Raw genomic sequence first — 18,034 nt, 5'->3', positions numbered from 1 at the left:
CATACCTTGATTTTTGAGACAGGACCTTTGTCGTGGCAGTAGTCAGTATGTCATGGAGACTATCACCAGTGTCTTGTATACCAGGCACATACCAGCCAGACCTGTTTTTCCAAACATTTTTCCTTTGTTTACTTCGAAATGAAGTGTCTTATGTTTCTTTATCCTGATGAGAGCAAAGCGACAGGGGAAAAAAAAACCAGTGTGTTTTTTCACACTCATGCTTCTTGCCCAGAAAGACTGTAGTGATTTTTGTTTTTCCCTGTAAATTCCTGCTAGAGTAAATCAAAGACAGGTTTTATCTCTAAAATTAATTATCCTGAAACTGTAGTTGTCACATAAGAAAACTGGTTGCTTTTCCAAAACCATGGAAATTCATTGGCCCAAGGAAAGGGTGACAGAAACTATCCTAAAAGCGTGACTTCTTCCTTCTTTGAAAGAGACCCATCCTATGCTTAAGACAGTCACTTGCAATTGATCCTTTTCCTCATGTTAAGGATAACCTGTGACCTGTGGCGTTCGTTGACTGCTGGGTTAGAGGTGAGGTACATGGTGTATCATCTTGGTGATTCTGGTTGTCCAGTTCATTGGGGGCCAGGGGGAATTTTATTACTGCGGTCTGAGTATTTGAAGCCAAATATTTCCTTCACTTTCCTCATAAATTGTGTTAAAAACTGATATAACTGTTTGTGCCATTTAGTTACAATGGCGAGGTTAGTTATGTCAAAGGACAGGCAATCAGCAGCGATTATCTGCCATCAGGTTGATAAGCTCTGGGGTAGTACCAGACCTCAGTAGGAAATGTATCAATAAGTAAGTTTGATCGATTGTGAACTCAGGGAAAAAGGTGAATACCTACAGATTTTAAGAAATGTGAGTCTCATCACAGTTTGCCCAACATAGTTTTGAGGATTTAGTATCCTTTTAGTGTGCATTAGGTGTTAGAAGTCCTGGGGCCACATGGTGGCTTCCAACATAAATTGGTGGAGAAAAAACAATATGCTCAAGCAATGCTGTGGCATGGGGTTTTTTTGAGCACAGTCATTTTAGTGGCCCTGTTATCCTGACTTTACACAGCCAATGGTAGAAAAGATTGCCAATATAAAAAGCCTTCAGAAATGGAATGATACCACCATTTTAAAGGTTTTTTGCTATCTAATGTTGATTTTGAACACTCAGCAGATGAAGAGTCCAAATATAATTTAATACAATTATGAAAAAGCCTCCATATTAATTATACATCAGTATAATTTTATCATTCTTTGTTACTGTCTTGTTTTTAATTCAATAAATATATTTGCTTGCTGTGTTGAGTATTTGTAGATTTAAGTGTGGAGGAAATTTGTGCCCTTATGGCAGATGTACAGCAGACTTCAGCATTAACATAACTCATTAAAATAAGATAAAAGTAGAGCCGCAAAACAATTTCTGTCTTTTGCCAACAAGGTTGTGAAAAAAAGAAATTTCACTCATTCAATATATGAAAGTCTAATCTTTCTGAACTGTGGAGAGAACAGAGTAGACATCCTGACTTGTTGGTGCAGGTTAACTGGCTGGATCTACTGAGGCAGATAAGCAGAATATACAGAATTCAGATGACTGTGTGTCATATTTTGGGGACATTAAGTAAAATTACCTTTTTGGATGATGAACGTTCCTTCACCAGCATTTGCAAAATGTGCATAAAGCAAATGTGTTTTATTTTGATGATATGCAATTTGCCAGTTTCCAACCTGTTTCTCAGTCACATGATTGAAACCTGGAAACAAACTACAGTTCACTCAATGTTATGTAAATCCTACTTTATCTATTTAATTTGGAAGGGAAGTAGATAAAATGGAGGCAGTGGATTCAAATGGATTCAGACAGTGCTTTTTCAGTGTTTAATGCTCTGAACTCTACAGGGTGAACCCATCACTTTTTGTGAAGAAACATTTGTGTCCCATCGTTCTGCTGTCATGAGGCAGTTTCTTCAGAATGCCATTCAGCTCCAGCTCTTTAAGCAGGTACTGGCTTAATTGCTCTAACGTAGAAGCAGATTCTTTAACAATGTAACTGGTTTTTTTGAGGGCTGTTCCTATATTCCTTGATCTGTCAGCCACATAATGAGGAAAATTCGTGTAGTTGGCAGCACCTTAATTCCTGCTAGCTGGCATTTCTCAGATTTCAGGTGATAAGGCTTTCTACATTTTAAGAGGTGTATGGTTTTTTTCCCTTTAAGGTCTCTGTGCTCAGTTTTGATCTGAGCATACCTAGACCCAATATATCTGCTGTAAACTTTGTACGGGAAGCATATTACTGTTAAACATGATATTACTGCTTCAGGGAAGCTGAAAACATATATGTATAGACAAACACATGAATGCTGTTTTTTTAGTGAAGCAGCAAACCTTTTTGCCTTGGTAAACATTTTGCCAGTTTTGGTTGTATTTTCATTCTATTTAGAGTCCCTTTCCGATAAGACTATTGGGGTTATTCTAGCAAATGCAGAATAAAGTCTTTCTGAAAAGATAAAGGATGGGGTGGTTGATTTGTTTACACTCTCTGATGTAGTTCATTGATGGCCGTCTGGATCTTCTTAACTCCGGCGAGGGATTCAGTGATGTTTTTGAAGAAGAGATAAATATGGGAGAATATGCAGGTAAGAAATACAGTGTTTTAAAGTAATTTCAGACATCGTTCCTGACTTACTGTTTGTGGGCCATCATGATGTAATGGGTCTTTATGGTTACTCACCTAAATAACTGAGACTGCAATGATCCCTGTGGGTTAAAGTGTCTTAAATTTTTGTTCTTTCCTCTGTCAAGAACTTTGTTTGAGTAATGTATCGTAGTTTAAATAAAGTCTGTTCAGTCTTACAAAACCTCAGCTTTACCACTTGGCTAAAGTACAACTAAAAGAGTTCTTCCAATGGAGGATGCTGAAAAGCCTTGGCTTTACCCAGAACTACCACAAATTTCTTTTAGCAATCTTAAAAAAAAAAAAACCCTCAGTGTTTTCAAATCTCTTAAAGAAAACCCTTATAAAATAGAAATGCCTCTTAGCAAGTAAAAGAAAAATTGCAGATATCGCGTCAATTTTTTTTGTTGTTGTGTTTCCATTGAAAGAAAAGGATGGTTGTCCTGTTCTGTTTCCGTACTCTTCATGCTCCTAGAACCGCAAGTGCTAACACTTCACATTTCTAGCTTGTTTTCTATTCGGTAGAGAGTTACAGTTTGTTTGTTTGGTTTTGTGATTCTCTCTAGGTAGCGACAAATTGTACCACCAGTGGCTCTCCACAGTAAGGGTAAGAATACAATCTTCTTCCAACAGACATTCTGATTCTTACTGGACCATTGTACAGTTCTGTGTGGCTGTTAACATCTGTCCTCATGAACATGACTAACCTGTTTCCTGCAGTGTTTAGCTGTGACCAACCTGAGCTTAGTTGTGAGAAACTAATGCACTCTTCAGATGAAGTAAAGAACAGAAGAAAAAAAAAAAAAACTAAAAAAAAAAAAAAAAAACCAACAAAAAAAAACCCCAAAACAAAACAAAACACCAAAAAAAACCCCACCAAAGGAATTATCAAGTTTTTGAATCCCACTTTTAATGTCTTGGACACAGCTGGAAAAAAGTTATTGTCAATTTAGAAAATAATGTGGTTTTCCTTTCCCTTTAATAGAAAAGTAAAGAAAAGGAGAAGTTGCCACACCAAAAAGCTCTATTAAAAGCTAAACGGTGTGAGTGCTGAATGGGGACAGCACTGTTTGGGGTGTTTTTTGTATCTCTTTGGTTTAGTGCTCTAGCTGTATAAATTAAAAATTTGAATACTTTTAGAGAATAATATGTTGTTATAGCTGATAATTGACAGCTGATTTTAAAAGTCTCTTTTGATGCATAAAATGTTGATGTATTGAAAAGTGAAATATTTCTGGTTTATGGGTATGAGTCAGTAGGAAAGATTGAATTATTTTCTGGAAGAATTGAGTTTTGTAGCATTCCATTTGCCTGTTATCCTGGTTATGAATGGAATTATGTTCCTTAAACAAAATGCTGGGCTCAATATTATCTTGATAATTTTGAATTAAACACATTTTATAAGTCATGCAAAAAATCCCATCATATAGTTAGATAGGTAAATATATATACATAAATATATATAAATATGTAGCTTGACAAGTAATTTTGAAATTATAAGAAAGGGAAATGGCTGAGAAATTAATATGAAAATAATCCCTTGATTGAAGATAAATTGTCATGTAGTAACAGAATAGTAAATCTTAAAACTGTTTGCATCTGATTGCATTTATCTCTGGAAGTATAGTTTTGCACTGAAATAAGAAATTATAAAATTATCTAAGATTTTATTCCTTGGATTTTCCCCATCTCTTGTATTTATCAAATAAGGTGCTGCACAGCAATAGTCAATAGTGTGTGGAAGATGTGTTAAACACTGACCAGACGAACAGATTTTTCTGCCTGACATATTACTGTCTTACAACTTTTATTATGTTCACTGCATGCAATTCAGCTATTCTAGAATTAATGTTTATGACTGTAGTTAGATTTCATTTTCCCTCAATTTGTCCCTTTATTGACTACTTAGATCTTAAAAAGACAGCATGCTTTTGATAAATAGTATTGTGGGATCATGAAAAGGAAAATAAAAGAAGAACTTTCTTCTTCAGATTGAAAGTATGGGCTTTTCTGAAACTGAATTTTCTGCCCCAGACATTGAGTATTTGGTAGAGTGCTTTTGTCTTAAACTTGTTTAGGATTTTAATGCAATGTACAGGACACCCTTGAGGGTGAGTGGAACAATCGCAGAACACTGTTTTGTGAGATGACCTATAAGACAAGGGGTCATCATATTAGGAGACACTGACATTTTTCATTTGAAAACTGCTGTATTAAACAGAATTGGGGTTCCTCTGGAGAACCAGAGAAACATTTAATATGTTTTTACTTGTGTTCTTTTTCTTTAAATTTACTATTTTAATATTCAGCTCTGCTAATAAGCATAGTTAATGCTTTGTTATTTTAAGTTAAGAATGGTGGAATTTAGATTGCTGTTTGCTTTAAAGAGCTTTGATAAAATTTATTCTATTGTTACTATAATTACAGAAAGGAAGTGGAGCCATTTTAAATACAGTAAAGACCAAGGCTAACCCTGCCATGAAGACTGTCTATAAGTTTGTAAGTATCGAGTACTGGCTTACTACTGAGATAAGAGTCTAATTATGATTCTGTTTTAACCTTTCAAATGAAACCCAAGTCTTAAATTCATTTTTATTGGACTCACAAAATTACTTAAAATATGCATTCATCTAAATTTCAAATTTAAATTGAAAAGTCATTTTGAAATTTAAACATAATTGGAATGCAAAGGAGGAGGGGAACTTGTGATTTCTTTTGAAAGTATAGATGATAAATTCTATTTATTACACAGAACTATTTCTGGGAAATAGTGCCTATATGCTCTACTAAGCAGCTCTACCATCTCATCATTACTCTGTTGGAAATCATTGTTACCTCAGGTTTCTCTGCTTGCAGCTTCATCGGAATAAGGGAATCCTCTCATTTTCCAAATTGTTTCGATCTTTTCTAAATGTCAATTAATTTTCCCTGGGGATTTCTTATACCTGCTTATTTAGAGCCCAACTTACTGAGTTATTCTTTAAATGAAAATGTTTTCAGTTCTGTTAACAAACAGCTAGTATGTTACTGTGTTATCATGTATGGCTGCCAGTTTCACTGTGCAAGATAAAACAACACAGAAACAAGTGAGGATTTCTTATAAGCTGAATTTTAGGAAATAATGCTACAAAAAGCATTGAGAAAACTATTCAAACTTTTATTTTCTCCTGCCTTCCTCCAGCCTGAGAGATATGAGTAGGATGAATTAGCTTACTAAATAGAACTGGCATCCAGAGTACTGCAAGGAGAAAGTTTGCAGGCTTACTATTACTGTTGATTGTTAGCTTATAGCAAAGATAAATACTTAAAGGTGAAGACCGAGGGTGTGGAACGCAAAAAGATGAAAGATGTCCGTGGCATCAAAACAGAGAAAACAAAATTTTTGCAATGACTGGGAAGGGGTGGTAGTGGTGGTTTTTGTTTGTTTGGGGTTTTTTAGCTCTCTATTTGGTTTAATAGGTTTTCAGTATCCTGTTACAATTTTTTCCTTGCCATTTTTAGTAACTAGAGAAGGTGAATCTTGATGCACTGAAATCAAGCTTAGTCACTGCTGGAAATAGAAGGGGATTTTAACTTAAATTAATTTTTCATGCAGGCAAAAGATCATGCAAAAATGGGAATAAAAGAAGTGAAAAACCGCTTGAAGCAAAAGGTACTTGAAGTTCTTATTCAAAATGTATAAGCACCATGTATGAAATACTTAGCCACAAAAAGCATTATGTGATCAATAGGAAGCTGTTTGATACAGTGTTGTTAGCACACTTCAAAATGCATTACCAGCTGTCCCGGATTTTTCACACTGTTATAAATATTCACAGACAAAAAAAAACTGTCTTCAAATACATTAAGGCTCTGACTTAAACCCACAAAAGCCAGAAAATTAAGTGTTCTCTTTGGAGTGGTCCCTCTCCTGTCCTTGGTACTGGGGCATTGTGAAAGCGGACTTTATGTGAACTGGGAGATCTTTCCTACAGTAATGGCAGTGAACTTTTTGCAAATGGCAAATTGTTGTTATTTCTACAGTAATCTCTCAGGGAAAATAGTATAGTGTCTGTCATTGGGAAGAGGATTTATATGTTTCATGAGTGTCTATTGCAAAGTTTAGGCATAAAGGAATTAAATTAGAATTGGTGTTCATTTCAAATTTAAATAATTGCAGAAAAAAATACTCAAACTGTTTGTTGTTTTCCAAATCTGTCTTTGTTTGTAAACAGTAGAATTCCAAGAATGCTGAATTGCGTTTGAAGAATGTGTTATCCAATACTAATCACTACTTTTAAGCCAGAAGTATGGTCATATTGATACATACGTTATGAATGAGTGGTTAACTCTGCCTTAGGTTTATTTCAGATATTCTATTTATTCTATGAAGCAGAGCTATTAGAATCTTTTAGGAAAACAAGAGACCTAACTTGCTAGTAGAACTGAAGTTCTTATTCAGAAATTTTTATTCAATTTGTTGCACAATAGTTTTAGGGGGTTTTTAATCTGTGCTTTCTCGGTAAATTTCTTCTCTAAATTTCTAGACCATCATCTTAAGATAGCGCTGCAAATGTATCCCTATGGCACAAACAGAAATCTACCTGAACATGTCAACAAAATGTTAATACAAAGGGATTATTGTGCAGCCAGGTTATGAACTGATGAAATTAACTGTGTGTACAATCCAAATGCTGTTTGCTCTCTAAATATTCTAGCGGATTGCTAGAGGTTTTTGAAGAAGGTAAAGTTGCTTCAGATGCTTTTAATGCTGTTTTATTTTATCACACTTACTACTTTGTATGTGACCACTTTAGGTATAATATGAAAATATTAGAAATGTGAAGCAGTTTTCTTGTACATGGAATTTTTTATGTAATTCCATGTGTCTCACTTCTGGACATAACCTTCATGAATAATAAAATGTTTGGCCTTCTCATGTGCATGTCTAAAGCAGTTGGAGCTGTGTAAAATGACCGGATTGTTTTCCTGTATTTTAAATGCTAGTATAATTATATGCTATTCTGTGACATTTGTATAAAAGGCTGAGAAACGTCTCATTCATTCATTGCTTTGTATTATTATTGTTGTTGTCTTCCTAGTCCTTCAAGCAGCAAGCATTCTTTTTAAAAAACACACATAACATCTAGAAATAAATGGCCCAATTTTGTTTCACCTTCCTTAGTATGTGGCATTTCTGTAAGATGGTTAAACATGATTGTTCAACATATGCTTTCACAAGAGCTTAAAAGATTTCTGTGAGTAGTTGACACATACTGCTCTACCTCTCCTTTCTTCGTTAACTCTGTTCTTTTCTGTCCCATCTTCTTCTCCATTTTGAATGCAACATAGGAAGATAACTCTAAAATGAGGTATTGCTCTGTTTAAAGTGATAAAAATAGGAAAAATTGTTTTGGCCACCCTCATATTATTTTTAATCTAAATGTCTGTGCTGCTCTGTTGACAAGTCTGTTAGTGCATCCTCACCAATTTTCATGTGAGAATGTTGTATTTTTCATTTGTTTACTTACTAGTATGTGCAAGTGTTAACTGTTTGAAATTCTGGCACCACTAAATACTTAATTTTTGCCAGATTTGGGATGCTAGTCTTTCATCTTCTAAGGATAACCTAAGGTTATTTTTAAACTGAACTTACTATCCACTGCTTTTTAACATATTACTTTCCATTATTAATACAAAAAATATGCAGGCCACTGGTAAGGAAAAGTCAAATATAAACATCCCTTTTCCAGTTTTCACTGCCAAATATGAGCAGCTTCTGTAGAAGATAGAATTTAAAAATGCAATAAAGCTAGAGGTCTGCTTCCTACAACTCTGCATAGCAATGGTGACCTCTTAAATATAATCAAGAGCCCATTTTGCCCTTGGTCTGCTCCAGTCTTGGGTTTGAATTGCAAATGAGAAATGCAGGATTGACCTGTTGAGAGGTCACTGTGGTGTGTGTAAGGTCCTTCTTTAATATGATAGTAAAGATTGAATGGGGCTCTATTTCCATCCCTTGTTCATTTGTGGTACAGTATTTCAAAGCAACAGAAATAGTTTTCAGAGGATTCTTATGAGTGATAGCAAATAATTGTTAATAGATACAGCATGGTAGCTTTATTTTATATCTGATATAGTACTTTTTTCTTTTTCTTTCTTTCCTTTTTTTTTTTTTTTTTTTTTTTTTTTGTAAAGGCTGCTTTTTCCATTTCACAAATGGACCATGGTGGTCAAGTCACTCCGTTATTGGCTCGTTTGAAGCTTAACTACATAGAATTAGGAAGAAGGAGGAATATGAATGGTACCGTCCTCAACTTTCAGTAAGGAGAATGTAACTTACTGAAAGCTTCTGGATAAGACAATTTATATAAATGGTTGGGTACTTGGCGTTAATGTATTCAACATTATTTTACTTACTGGAGCCCCGTGTGGCTCTAGTTAATGTCTGTTATCAGTGGGCTGTTGTCAGTGCTTTATTATCAGTACAGCTAGAAACAACTCATTTAGAAGTTTATAAAAATAACCTGAAGAATCCTTCTAGACATTCTGGAATCTGTTTTTTGCTCTTCTAATAGGCAGTATTTGTAGTCCATTACAAAAGGTCCCTAGAAAAATTACTAATGCATATTTAAACAGAAGAAAACCTAATTCAGTTTACAGGGTAAACTTTACATATCTGTAAATACATATCTTACTCATTCTCTGAAGATCCTCCTTTAAAATGAATAGGTAGTAAAGATTTCACCTGAACAAGACAGTTGTTAGGGGAAGCACTGTTTATATATGGAGATAATTACGGAGTGTGATAGATCATTGTCATTCTCTTTTTCCAGTAATCTATGAAGTATCTTTTTTTCCTCAGGCAAAAGGTAGTTTTGTTTTTAATAATATCCTTAAATTACACTTTCTCTTCATTAAAAAGTCACTGAAACGTTGCTAGGTTTTTGCATTTCTGGAGAATTTTTTTCCACTTTTGGGGGAGGGATAGGTCTCATGTTTTTTGTTGTTATCCTGAGTAATATTTATATACGACTTAAGCTACTTCAGGAGAGTCTCGCTGGCTTGTACCAAATCCCTTTTTTGGGTACATGTCAGAACTGAAAAGTCAGACTTAGGACATACCTACCTGGTATGGTGCACTGCAGTACAAAGAACTGCTCATGAGCACCAACCAAGCTGGTACACTTACACAGCACAGCTTCAGGTGGAAGTGCTAGCACTGGTCTCAAAAGCAGTGTGGAAGTATGAGACAGCATTCTGGCTGGTAAATCCTCTCCCTCAGTTGGGATGCACAGGTCTAACTGGCTTTTCTCTTAGTACCAGAAATGGGCACTGCTTTTTTAAGGCCTGCCTGCACTATGATCCACTGCAGTTCTTTGGTCATTTGTAGTTCTCAAGCTGAAGAACTGCTTTTATCGGTAGACATTTTGTGAGCCCTGATACCTTTCCGAAGCTGAAATTCAGAATTGGAGAGTCCTGTTTTCCTATTTGTGGTTTTATCTCTCCGTCTGTCTTGTACTCCCCACTGACTTCTGAATAACTGTATTCAAAGTCTGTTAGTGGTCTGAAGGTGTGTCACAGACTGCTTTGAAGGACTGTTGTCTGCTTTCTAATTATAGAATTGCCAAACACTTTGACATTTAATGATTTTAAAGCTACTTGGAGCCCTTATTTGGGGCATTTAAAAACAGGTTTCTCTGTTTATTTAGCTCAAATGTGTTTTCATCGGAGGTAGAAAACAGACTTTTGTAAAGCAAATTTTGCTTTGGTGACCGAAGCTATGTTGTTGATTTGTCTGCCTTTTGGGGATTTTGAAAAAATCAAGAGGTATCAAATAGTTTAATTCTCATATTTTATTAAGTAAATTAAAAAAAAAAAAAAATTGCCTGAAACCTGCTGCAATTTCTTTGGAAGTCTGTACACCAAACACAGTGGAAATACACTTTAGGAACATGTTATCTTTTGTATGCAATTATATCATCAGAGAAGTACAGCAAATCTATAGCAATAAAAGCTGCAAGGATTTGCAGTGATCGTTATACATCTTAGGGGGTTTTGCTTAATGGCTTGATCTGTCTGTATCTGTTATCTCCTCCCATTCCCCTGACATCCAAACTTTTGTGTCCATTTTACATTTTTCTGGAAATTTTGCCTGGATTGGAAGGTGCTTTGCTTCCTGTTGATTCCCAGCTGTCTCTTGCCTTGGTTGGAGCCTCAGCTCCAGGTGGAACCCTGAAAGCTCTGAAATCCTGGGAACGTCTGCTGTTCAGTGCAGGTCAGGTGGCTTTCAATGTGCTGGGCACCACGATGGCATATACGTAACAGGTCTGAAGCTTGGTTCACATTTAGTGTATATATATATATACACACACATATATATACACACATATACTTGTATAGAAATATGTAAGTAAAGTCTGTATTTAATGTCATTACACTTCAGAACAGTATATGTTGCTGCCATAGGTTATGTGATTCCAAAGCTGACCAGATCCCTTGATAGGTTGTTGCTGTTCTGGAGCCGAAGTATGACTTTGACAGAAGGGGCTTGTTTTGGGGTTCTTTGTTACTAATTCAGTGTACTTTGTTGGTTTTTTTTTTTAAAGACAAGGTAACATTGTGCAGCTGGAGGGCGTGGGGAGGAAAAAGTTTTTCTCTCTAGTTTGACCTTAACAAGTTGTTAATTTCCCCATGATCCTTATGCCCATATGGTGAACCACTGCTCTACCAGCTGGATCTAAAAAGGTCTCTCAGCTTCTCTGCGGAGCAGACAAAGCCCCTTAGAAAGTCCATCCAGCTTTTTGTTTCATTTGACCTAAACACATTAGGTCAGTCTGTGTCCAAAAGAACCATTTCTAATTGGCCATCAGCTTACATGTCTCATTATTGTACCTTAGCAAGACAGAAACTTGAGGGGGCATGTCAAAGGTCAGTGAATCAAAGCAATGTCTATGTCAGCAGCCAACCTTAGGTCAGTCTTGCGGAGCTACAGTGTGAGCAGGTTTCTCTCTATATTTACCAAGCATTATTTCCTTGACATTGTTGCAAAGAGATGTAAGGTTTGGGGCCCACTGCGTTACAGACTATTTCTCAACTGACTTTTAAACTCTTTTCTCCTTGTCTGATTCCTTATGTCTGCATGCCTTTGTCATTTTCAAAACCTATGTTACATATACCATACATACACTTGCCAAGTCTTCTAACCTAGGTTGATGGGTCACTTTACTTCTGAAGATGAGGACTAATGGCAAAAGCAAAAGCAAAGCAAAACAAAAAAGCATCCTGCTAGGCAGCAGTTTGTTTTATACAATCTCCTGAGGGTATATTCAGTATACACAGACTCAAAGATAAAATGCAAAGCTAACTAAGCTGTGAGTTTCATGTCTCCTTGCCACTTTCACAAGTAATTGTTCTGCTACAGATAATTCTGTGAAGTACATAAATAGAATTACTGTTTTCATTTAGGTTTACAAAAAGCAGAATAGCCCTGTTACTAGATTTCTGTTGAATTTGTTCCTAGAATAGAAATTTTGAGCTATGTTTTTTTTCTCCCTATATATTTCCTGGCTTTTGCATGTTTAAGTCAGACATTTCATTGAATGTATCTGTTTACATGCAACATTTATATTAGGAGGAGAGAGTGGTTGTGTACAGGCTCTGATGGACAAAATGCAACAAAATGTTTTATTCTAATGATGTTTTCTTTTCTGTACTTTGGTTTTCTTCTCCCCTAACATCAAAATTGTTAGTCAGCATTATCCTCTAGTGTCTCCTTTGTGCCCCTTACCCTTAATCAAGAATGTTCCTGGCCATGCTATTCACCTTTTCCTACCATACAGGACATTGCTGAGAATGGGTGTTCTGCAGCACCAGAGGAATCTCTACCAAGGACAGCGCCTTCTCCATTGGTTGAAAAGAAGGACCCTAAATTAAGAGAAGACAGAAGACCAATCACAGTACACTTTGGTCAGGTATGTTTTAGTGTTAGGTTTCTTTAAATTGTGTGACTCAGCAAAAATAGTTCAGAGAACAGTCAGAGTAACGAATATGCCAATTGTTTCATTATTTTTTGCAACTGAATTATGTTGTTATAGATTTATTTCTGTTGTATCTGTTTTAATGGGATTCTAAAACCTGTTTTTTTCTGGGGTTTACTGATTCCTTTTGTTCATAGAATGATTTTGAGGAAAATAAATTCTAAGTGAATGGGAGGGACCATAATTACTATAGCAATTTTATAAACTCTTTTATAAACTATTTTGCTGTTCTTTTAGCATGCAAAGTGCTATAACCCTCAGGACTGAGGATGTATAATTTAAAATGTCCTCTGTTATCTAGACAGATCATTAGTGTCAATATGGAACATCCAACTATTAAAGCATTTTAACATTCTCTGAAAATTAAATGCGATGAACTGAGATGGAAAAATCAATTAATAGCTTATTAATGTACTCTGTATTTCAGTATTGACCACTGAGCTATACACATTAGTTACTCTTATAATGTTTCTTTTGATATGTCTGCAAAAGAGTGAGTTTGGTTGTGTGGTTTTTTTAAGAGCTAGTTATTTAGAAAATGTAGTTGCTGTGATTTTAATGGGAAAACATACAGTATTTATTACCAGTTTGCCAGTGTTCCCCTATTAAGTGTAGCCTGACTCAAAAAATAACGTTATTTGTGTTCACAGTACTCTTTTCTTTCCCTGTATCTATTTTTTACATTATTATGATCAGAAAACAGAAGTGAGTATCCGATTTCTTCTAAGGAAACATAGTGTAATTTTAAAACAATTGTAAAATATTGAGAATTATAAAATGTGAAGCAAAGCAGATTTTTAGATAAGTATCTATTAATAGAAAGTAGTCAGTATAGCTGCATTGACTGTTTAGGTATTAGATAGGGCTACACGAGATATAATCATTGCTCAGAGCAATGTTGTCTGTATCATTTTAGAATTAGATTTCTTTCGGAACTTTCACCACTGTGCTAAATGTAAGTTCTTGGAGACTTTTTTAAAAAACAGATTCTCTTCCAATTAAGTATTTGCAGTAGTGATTTATTTTTCACTTACTTTCTGTGCCAATATAGTTGAGAGGAATTGGGGCTACTGGAGAAATGTAGCCATCTAGCTCTAGCAGAAAAATGTTACATTTCATTTAAAGCAGTCAGAAATCCAGATAATATTATAATCTACTTTCAGTTTTTTTTCCTTTAGATTTTTATGGAGGATGGATGGTTCAAACATTTTGGTAAATTAATGAAATATATAATCGAGTGGAAATTTAAATTCATGAGGTTTTTTAACGGTCACTTTCAAATTTTTTAATGATCGCTTTCTCTGTGTCAAAAGAAACACACATCAGCTTAACTGAACTACTGGCTGCGGTGAAAGGCTCGCTTGCTAAATGCTTATTACTGTCATTACATTACAAATGTCGGTTTCCAAAAAATGATCTAACTTAGCAGTTGTAGGTCTATCTCACTTATAGCCTTTGTCCTTTCACAGGTCTTTTTTTCCTGATAGCCCAATGCCAAAATGAAAATTAAATCATACTTTCATTCAAAAGGAAAAGATGTTCAGGTTTATGAAATATAAATTAAGGCTTTGGGGAGGAAAAAAGCAGCAACATTTACTGTTCAAATGGGAGATGGCTTCTAACTAGTGATTAAAGGGAGAGATTTTAGTGTCACTTTTAACTCTGTCAAGAATACAGTAGGTGGGAACAATTAAAAAGCCACAAGAACTCCGAAATAAGGGCTGTTTGTGCATTCACAGTTCTTATAAACTGAAGAGGATGAAAGAGGCTTTTTTCTCATTGTCACTTGCTTTCTATGTCTGCTAGTATTATGCTAGTGTATATGGCAAAGGCAGACTTTTTTAAAATGCATGCATGCGGATTAGGGTCAAGCCCTGTGTATCAGTAATGCAGTAAGCCTCGTCCATACCACTGCAGTGAGAGAGCCTACCAACAGCAGCGAGATGCTTTAATTGAGACATGCTGTCAAAGTGACAAACACATTTGCATACAGTCTATTTATTTTTGTTGGAAAGGTCTGCAGTCTGCTGTTGGTTGAACATTCTTAATCAGCTCACTGTAAGTGAGCCGGCAGCTAGCTGTCCTATGCTAGGTGCTTCTCTTCATTACATGACAGATTAGCTAAAGGGGGATGGGCTAGCAAGCCAGCAGCAACCTTTAATTTTAACTCATTATCTCTCACCCTATAGTGAGGTAGTTTCTAGCTTTTCCAAATACAGTTGTGTATCTGCAGTTGTTAGGCTACAAAAAAATATCAGTAACATATCTTGAAATGTCTTTGAATGTATAGCACCTCAGCTGATTGTTCTTAAAAATTTAGCAGCAATTATCTGTCTGTGTGAGATTCTGTAGTGTTGTAGCTCATCTTGGCGAGTGGTTATAAGGCATTGTTTGAGAGAGTTGTTTATTATGGAATTGTTTTGACAGTGGTTTCTGTAATACTAAGACATTGTGGGGCGGCTCTCCTTGATCGTGAAAAGAAGGATTTTAGCCAGATAGCCTAGGGCAATGCAATAAAGATTTAAACAAAGCGTTCTTAATAAGACTACACGAGGAGACCAAAGTGGAAGGGCGTGACCAGAGCTTTTTCTCTGGTTTGACTTTGCATGCTTTTTGGTTTACTCAGGGTGTACTTTTAATATTGATCCTCAGATCAACCAAATATAAGGAACTATCATCATGGACTCTGAGGCAATACAGCTGTACTCAACAAGTAGCAAGAGCAATACAGGCAACTAAGGTTTAATGAGTGGAGAGAAGAGGGAACAATTTTAAAGCCAAGAAAAAGAGTCAAATGAATAGAATGTAGTACTGAATAGTACTCTCTGTTTTGCAGAAAAGTAAGGTTAATTATAGCGGAAGATACAATGCTGCAGAGAACATCCTTTGTGGATGTCGTCTTATTGCTTGCTTTCTTCTGGCTTTTTGTCTTAAAGCGTGACCAAAACTTACTTAAAACATTGGAAAACATGCTGCATATTCAACTACCAGCATCCACTGCCACTGCCATAGCTATCCTTGGGATCCTTCCCAGTTGTGCCAGGCAGGGCGAGCACTGTGAGCCCACTAACCATTGAACAGGGCAGAGTGGGACAGCTAATACAGGTGATATGTGACTCGGGTGTTTGTAGCTTTTGCTTCCATGCATAGTCTCCCAGTTTTAAGGTAGAAAGCACGTGTTTATATTTGTCATCTTTTAGCTATTTGGAGAATAAACACTACAGTGTGTCACTGTGACTATTTTGAACACACTCCTTGTCCAAGCAAGCAGCCAGTAGGGGCTACTTTGGCAGGACCCAAAGCTTGAAACATTGAAGTCTGTTGTGATACTGGATGTGTTTGGTTTGGGTTGTTTTTTTGGTGGGGTGGGGTGGAGGATATTGTTTGGTTGTTGCTTTGGTTTTGTTGTTTGGGGTTTTTTTTTTAAATAATGTTCATTTTTGCCTAATGGCTGCAGAAATTTTAGTTCTCTTGATTGTTCATAAGTCTTATCATTTTATGTTCAAAATAAGGAATAATGACTGTCTGAATTCTGAGTTTGCATTAGCAGTGCTTGAGTTGTGTGTTTCTGCCAGAAATTTCAGCTTCCATCACTGAACTGTTGTTGGTGGCAAGCTACACTGATAAGGATGCTGCACAGAGCATAATGTTAAGTAGCCTTAGATCTCTTCTGCTTTGTGATTTTCATTAACTGATTGATCTGTATTGCAGTTCAATTTTGTGTGATTTCAGAAGCATGTTGTTTGAGGAGTTCTTAATATCTCTATACCCTAAACAGACATGACCATTCATAAGTTGCCTTTATGCCACACACACAAAAAAATCCCCAAACCCCAAACCAAAAAAGAACAAGACATTTTGCTTTTCTTTTTGAAAGACTGAACTACCCTGATAAGGTATTTTGTGGGTTTGGTTTTTTGAAGGTTTTTTTAAGACAGAGGTCTCAAATATCTCATTCAAGAATTTGGGTAAGTGATATTTATACATGTTATGTATGTTATAGCCAAAAAGCAGAGAGTCTGGGAAATGCAGGCCTCTCCTTAATGATGGTGATTGTATAGCTGTTTCAGGTAACACAAGCAGCTCTCCAGAATAACTTGCTGAGTTTTTAATAAGCAGCAGGCTTTCTCAGTTCTCTTATATGTATTTAATTTTGCATTATCTAAAGCAAAAGAAACATAACAAAACAAAAATGCTTTATAATATATAAGTTGATGATTTTGCTAAGGGAGAAAGGTAGATTAATATCTGAATCTGATATTTTAGAAGCTTTTCCCTCCAGAAGACAGTGCTTAACTATTAGGCCACTAATACACCAACTGTGGCTATGATAAACACCTACAGTGTCTGTGTACCACAGCCAGGAGAAGAAATACTGTATGATTTTTAGGTTTTTGAGACTTTGCTTAGATGAGCGGACACATTGACAGGTCCCTTTACTGCAGTTGTGTGTCCTGGTGTGTGTTCATACAGCTCTATTAGAACCTGTACCATTGTACAGTCTGAGATTGTGGGTATCACATGGTCAAACAGAACACTTAATGTTTGACAGAGTTGCAGCCCTCTTCTTGGGGAGTAAAGGGAGCAGTTTATTTTCCAGAAATATACTTGTTTTTAACACATCTTTCTCCTAATGAGGCTTCTGCTTCTATCCACACTGCTTCCCACCCCTCCACCCCTAATCAAGCCTTCATGCTATTCCACTGAAAAGTTGCAGTGACTGCTTCTACAAGAGCCTCCTTGTTCATACAGGATCATTACCTATGCCCAGTCTTCCCATCAGTCCTTGAGAGGTGGTGTAAGCACAAGAGGGGGTGAGCCTAGAGTCTTTAAAAACAAATCTATACTTAGGAACATTCTTGCTCTGGAGCTTTTACACAGTCAGTAGCATAACTGATCTAGTATAATTAAAACAATAAAAGATAAGCTTCCAGAAACATAATTTGTTGGGAAAGGGTATCATTTCATTAGAAGCAAGTTATACTGGCTGTTCTGTTCAGCTCTCTAATTGTTTCTATTCTGATTAGAATGTCTTTTGTCAGCTTAGATATGTTTTATGTTTCTGTGGCTTATTTTTATTTACCAGCAAACAGAGTGTTTTATTCCATTTATGTACCAAAAGGTAAAGCTTAAGAAAATACAAAAGTCTCTTCCAAGTATGTCTCTACTTAAGAGATTCAATCCTATTCCATTCTTGATGCAAACTAGAGAGAATTAGTATTCTGGGGGCTAACATAAGTAACTATGAAACAAATGGAGAATATACTCATGTACTAAAGCAGCTTATTGACTGTGAAAAGACTTGTCCAAGTTCTCTTCCCAGCTGATTCTTACTGCAG

The 18,034-nt window shown here is 35.9% G+C and overlaps 1 protein-coding gene across 8 annotated transcripts in view; it reads left to right on the top strand.

Moving 5' to 3' along the window:
* The window catches only part of DENND1A (DENN domain containing 1A), a 215,670-nt gene that overhangs the window by 163,235 nt on the left and 34,401 nt on the right, over positions 1–18,034 (top strand). For 5 of the 8 annotated variants that reach the window (XM_030001059.2, XM_030001056.2, XM_030001051.2 and 2 more), the window contains 6 exons: positions 1,902–2,003; positions 2,551–2,638; positions 3,243–3,283; positions 5,104–5,175; positions 6,272–6,328; positions 12,408–12,629. In XM_030001059.2, coding sequence (XP_029856919.1) covers positions 1,902–2,003; positions 2,551–2,638; positions 3,243–3,283; positions 5,104–5,175; positions 6,272–6,328; positions 12,408–12,629 — 582 coding nt within the window. The remainder of the gene's footprint in view (positions 1–1,901; positions 2,004–2,550; positions 2,639–3,242; positions 3,284–5,103; positions 5,176–6,271; positions 6,329–12,407; positions 12,630–18,034) is intronic. The other 3 variants (XM_030001058.2, XM_030001055.2, XM_030001052.2) reach the window with 1 other exon arrangement.

Source organism: Aquila chrysaetos, chromosome 24 (genome assembly GCF_900496995.4).
Source record: "Aquila chrysaetos chrysaetos chromosome 24, bAquChr1.4, whole genome shotgun sequence".
Taxonomy (NCBI): Eukaryota; Metazoa; Chordata; class Aves; order Accipitriformes; family Accipitridae; genus Aquila; species Aquila chrysaetos.
Note: the sequence above shows the minus strand (reverse complement) of the source record. Positions and strands in the feature narration are given on the sequence as shown.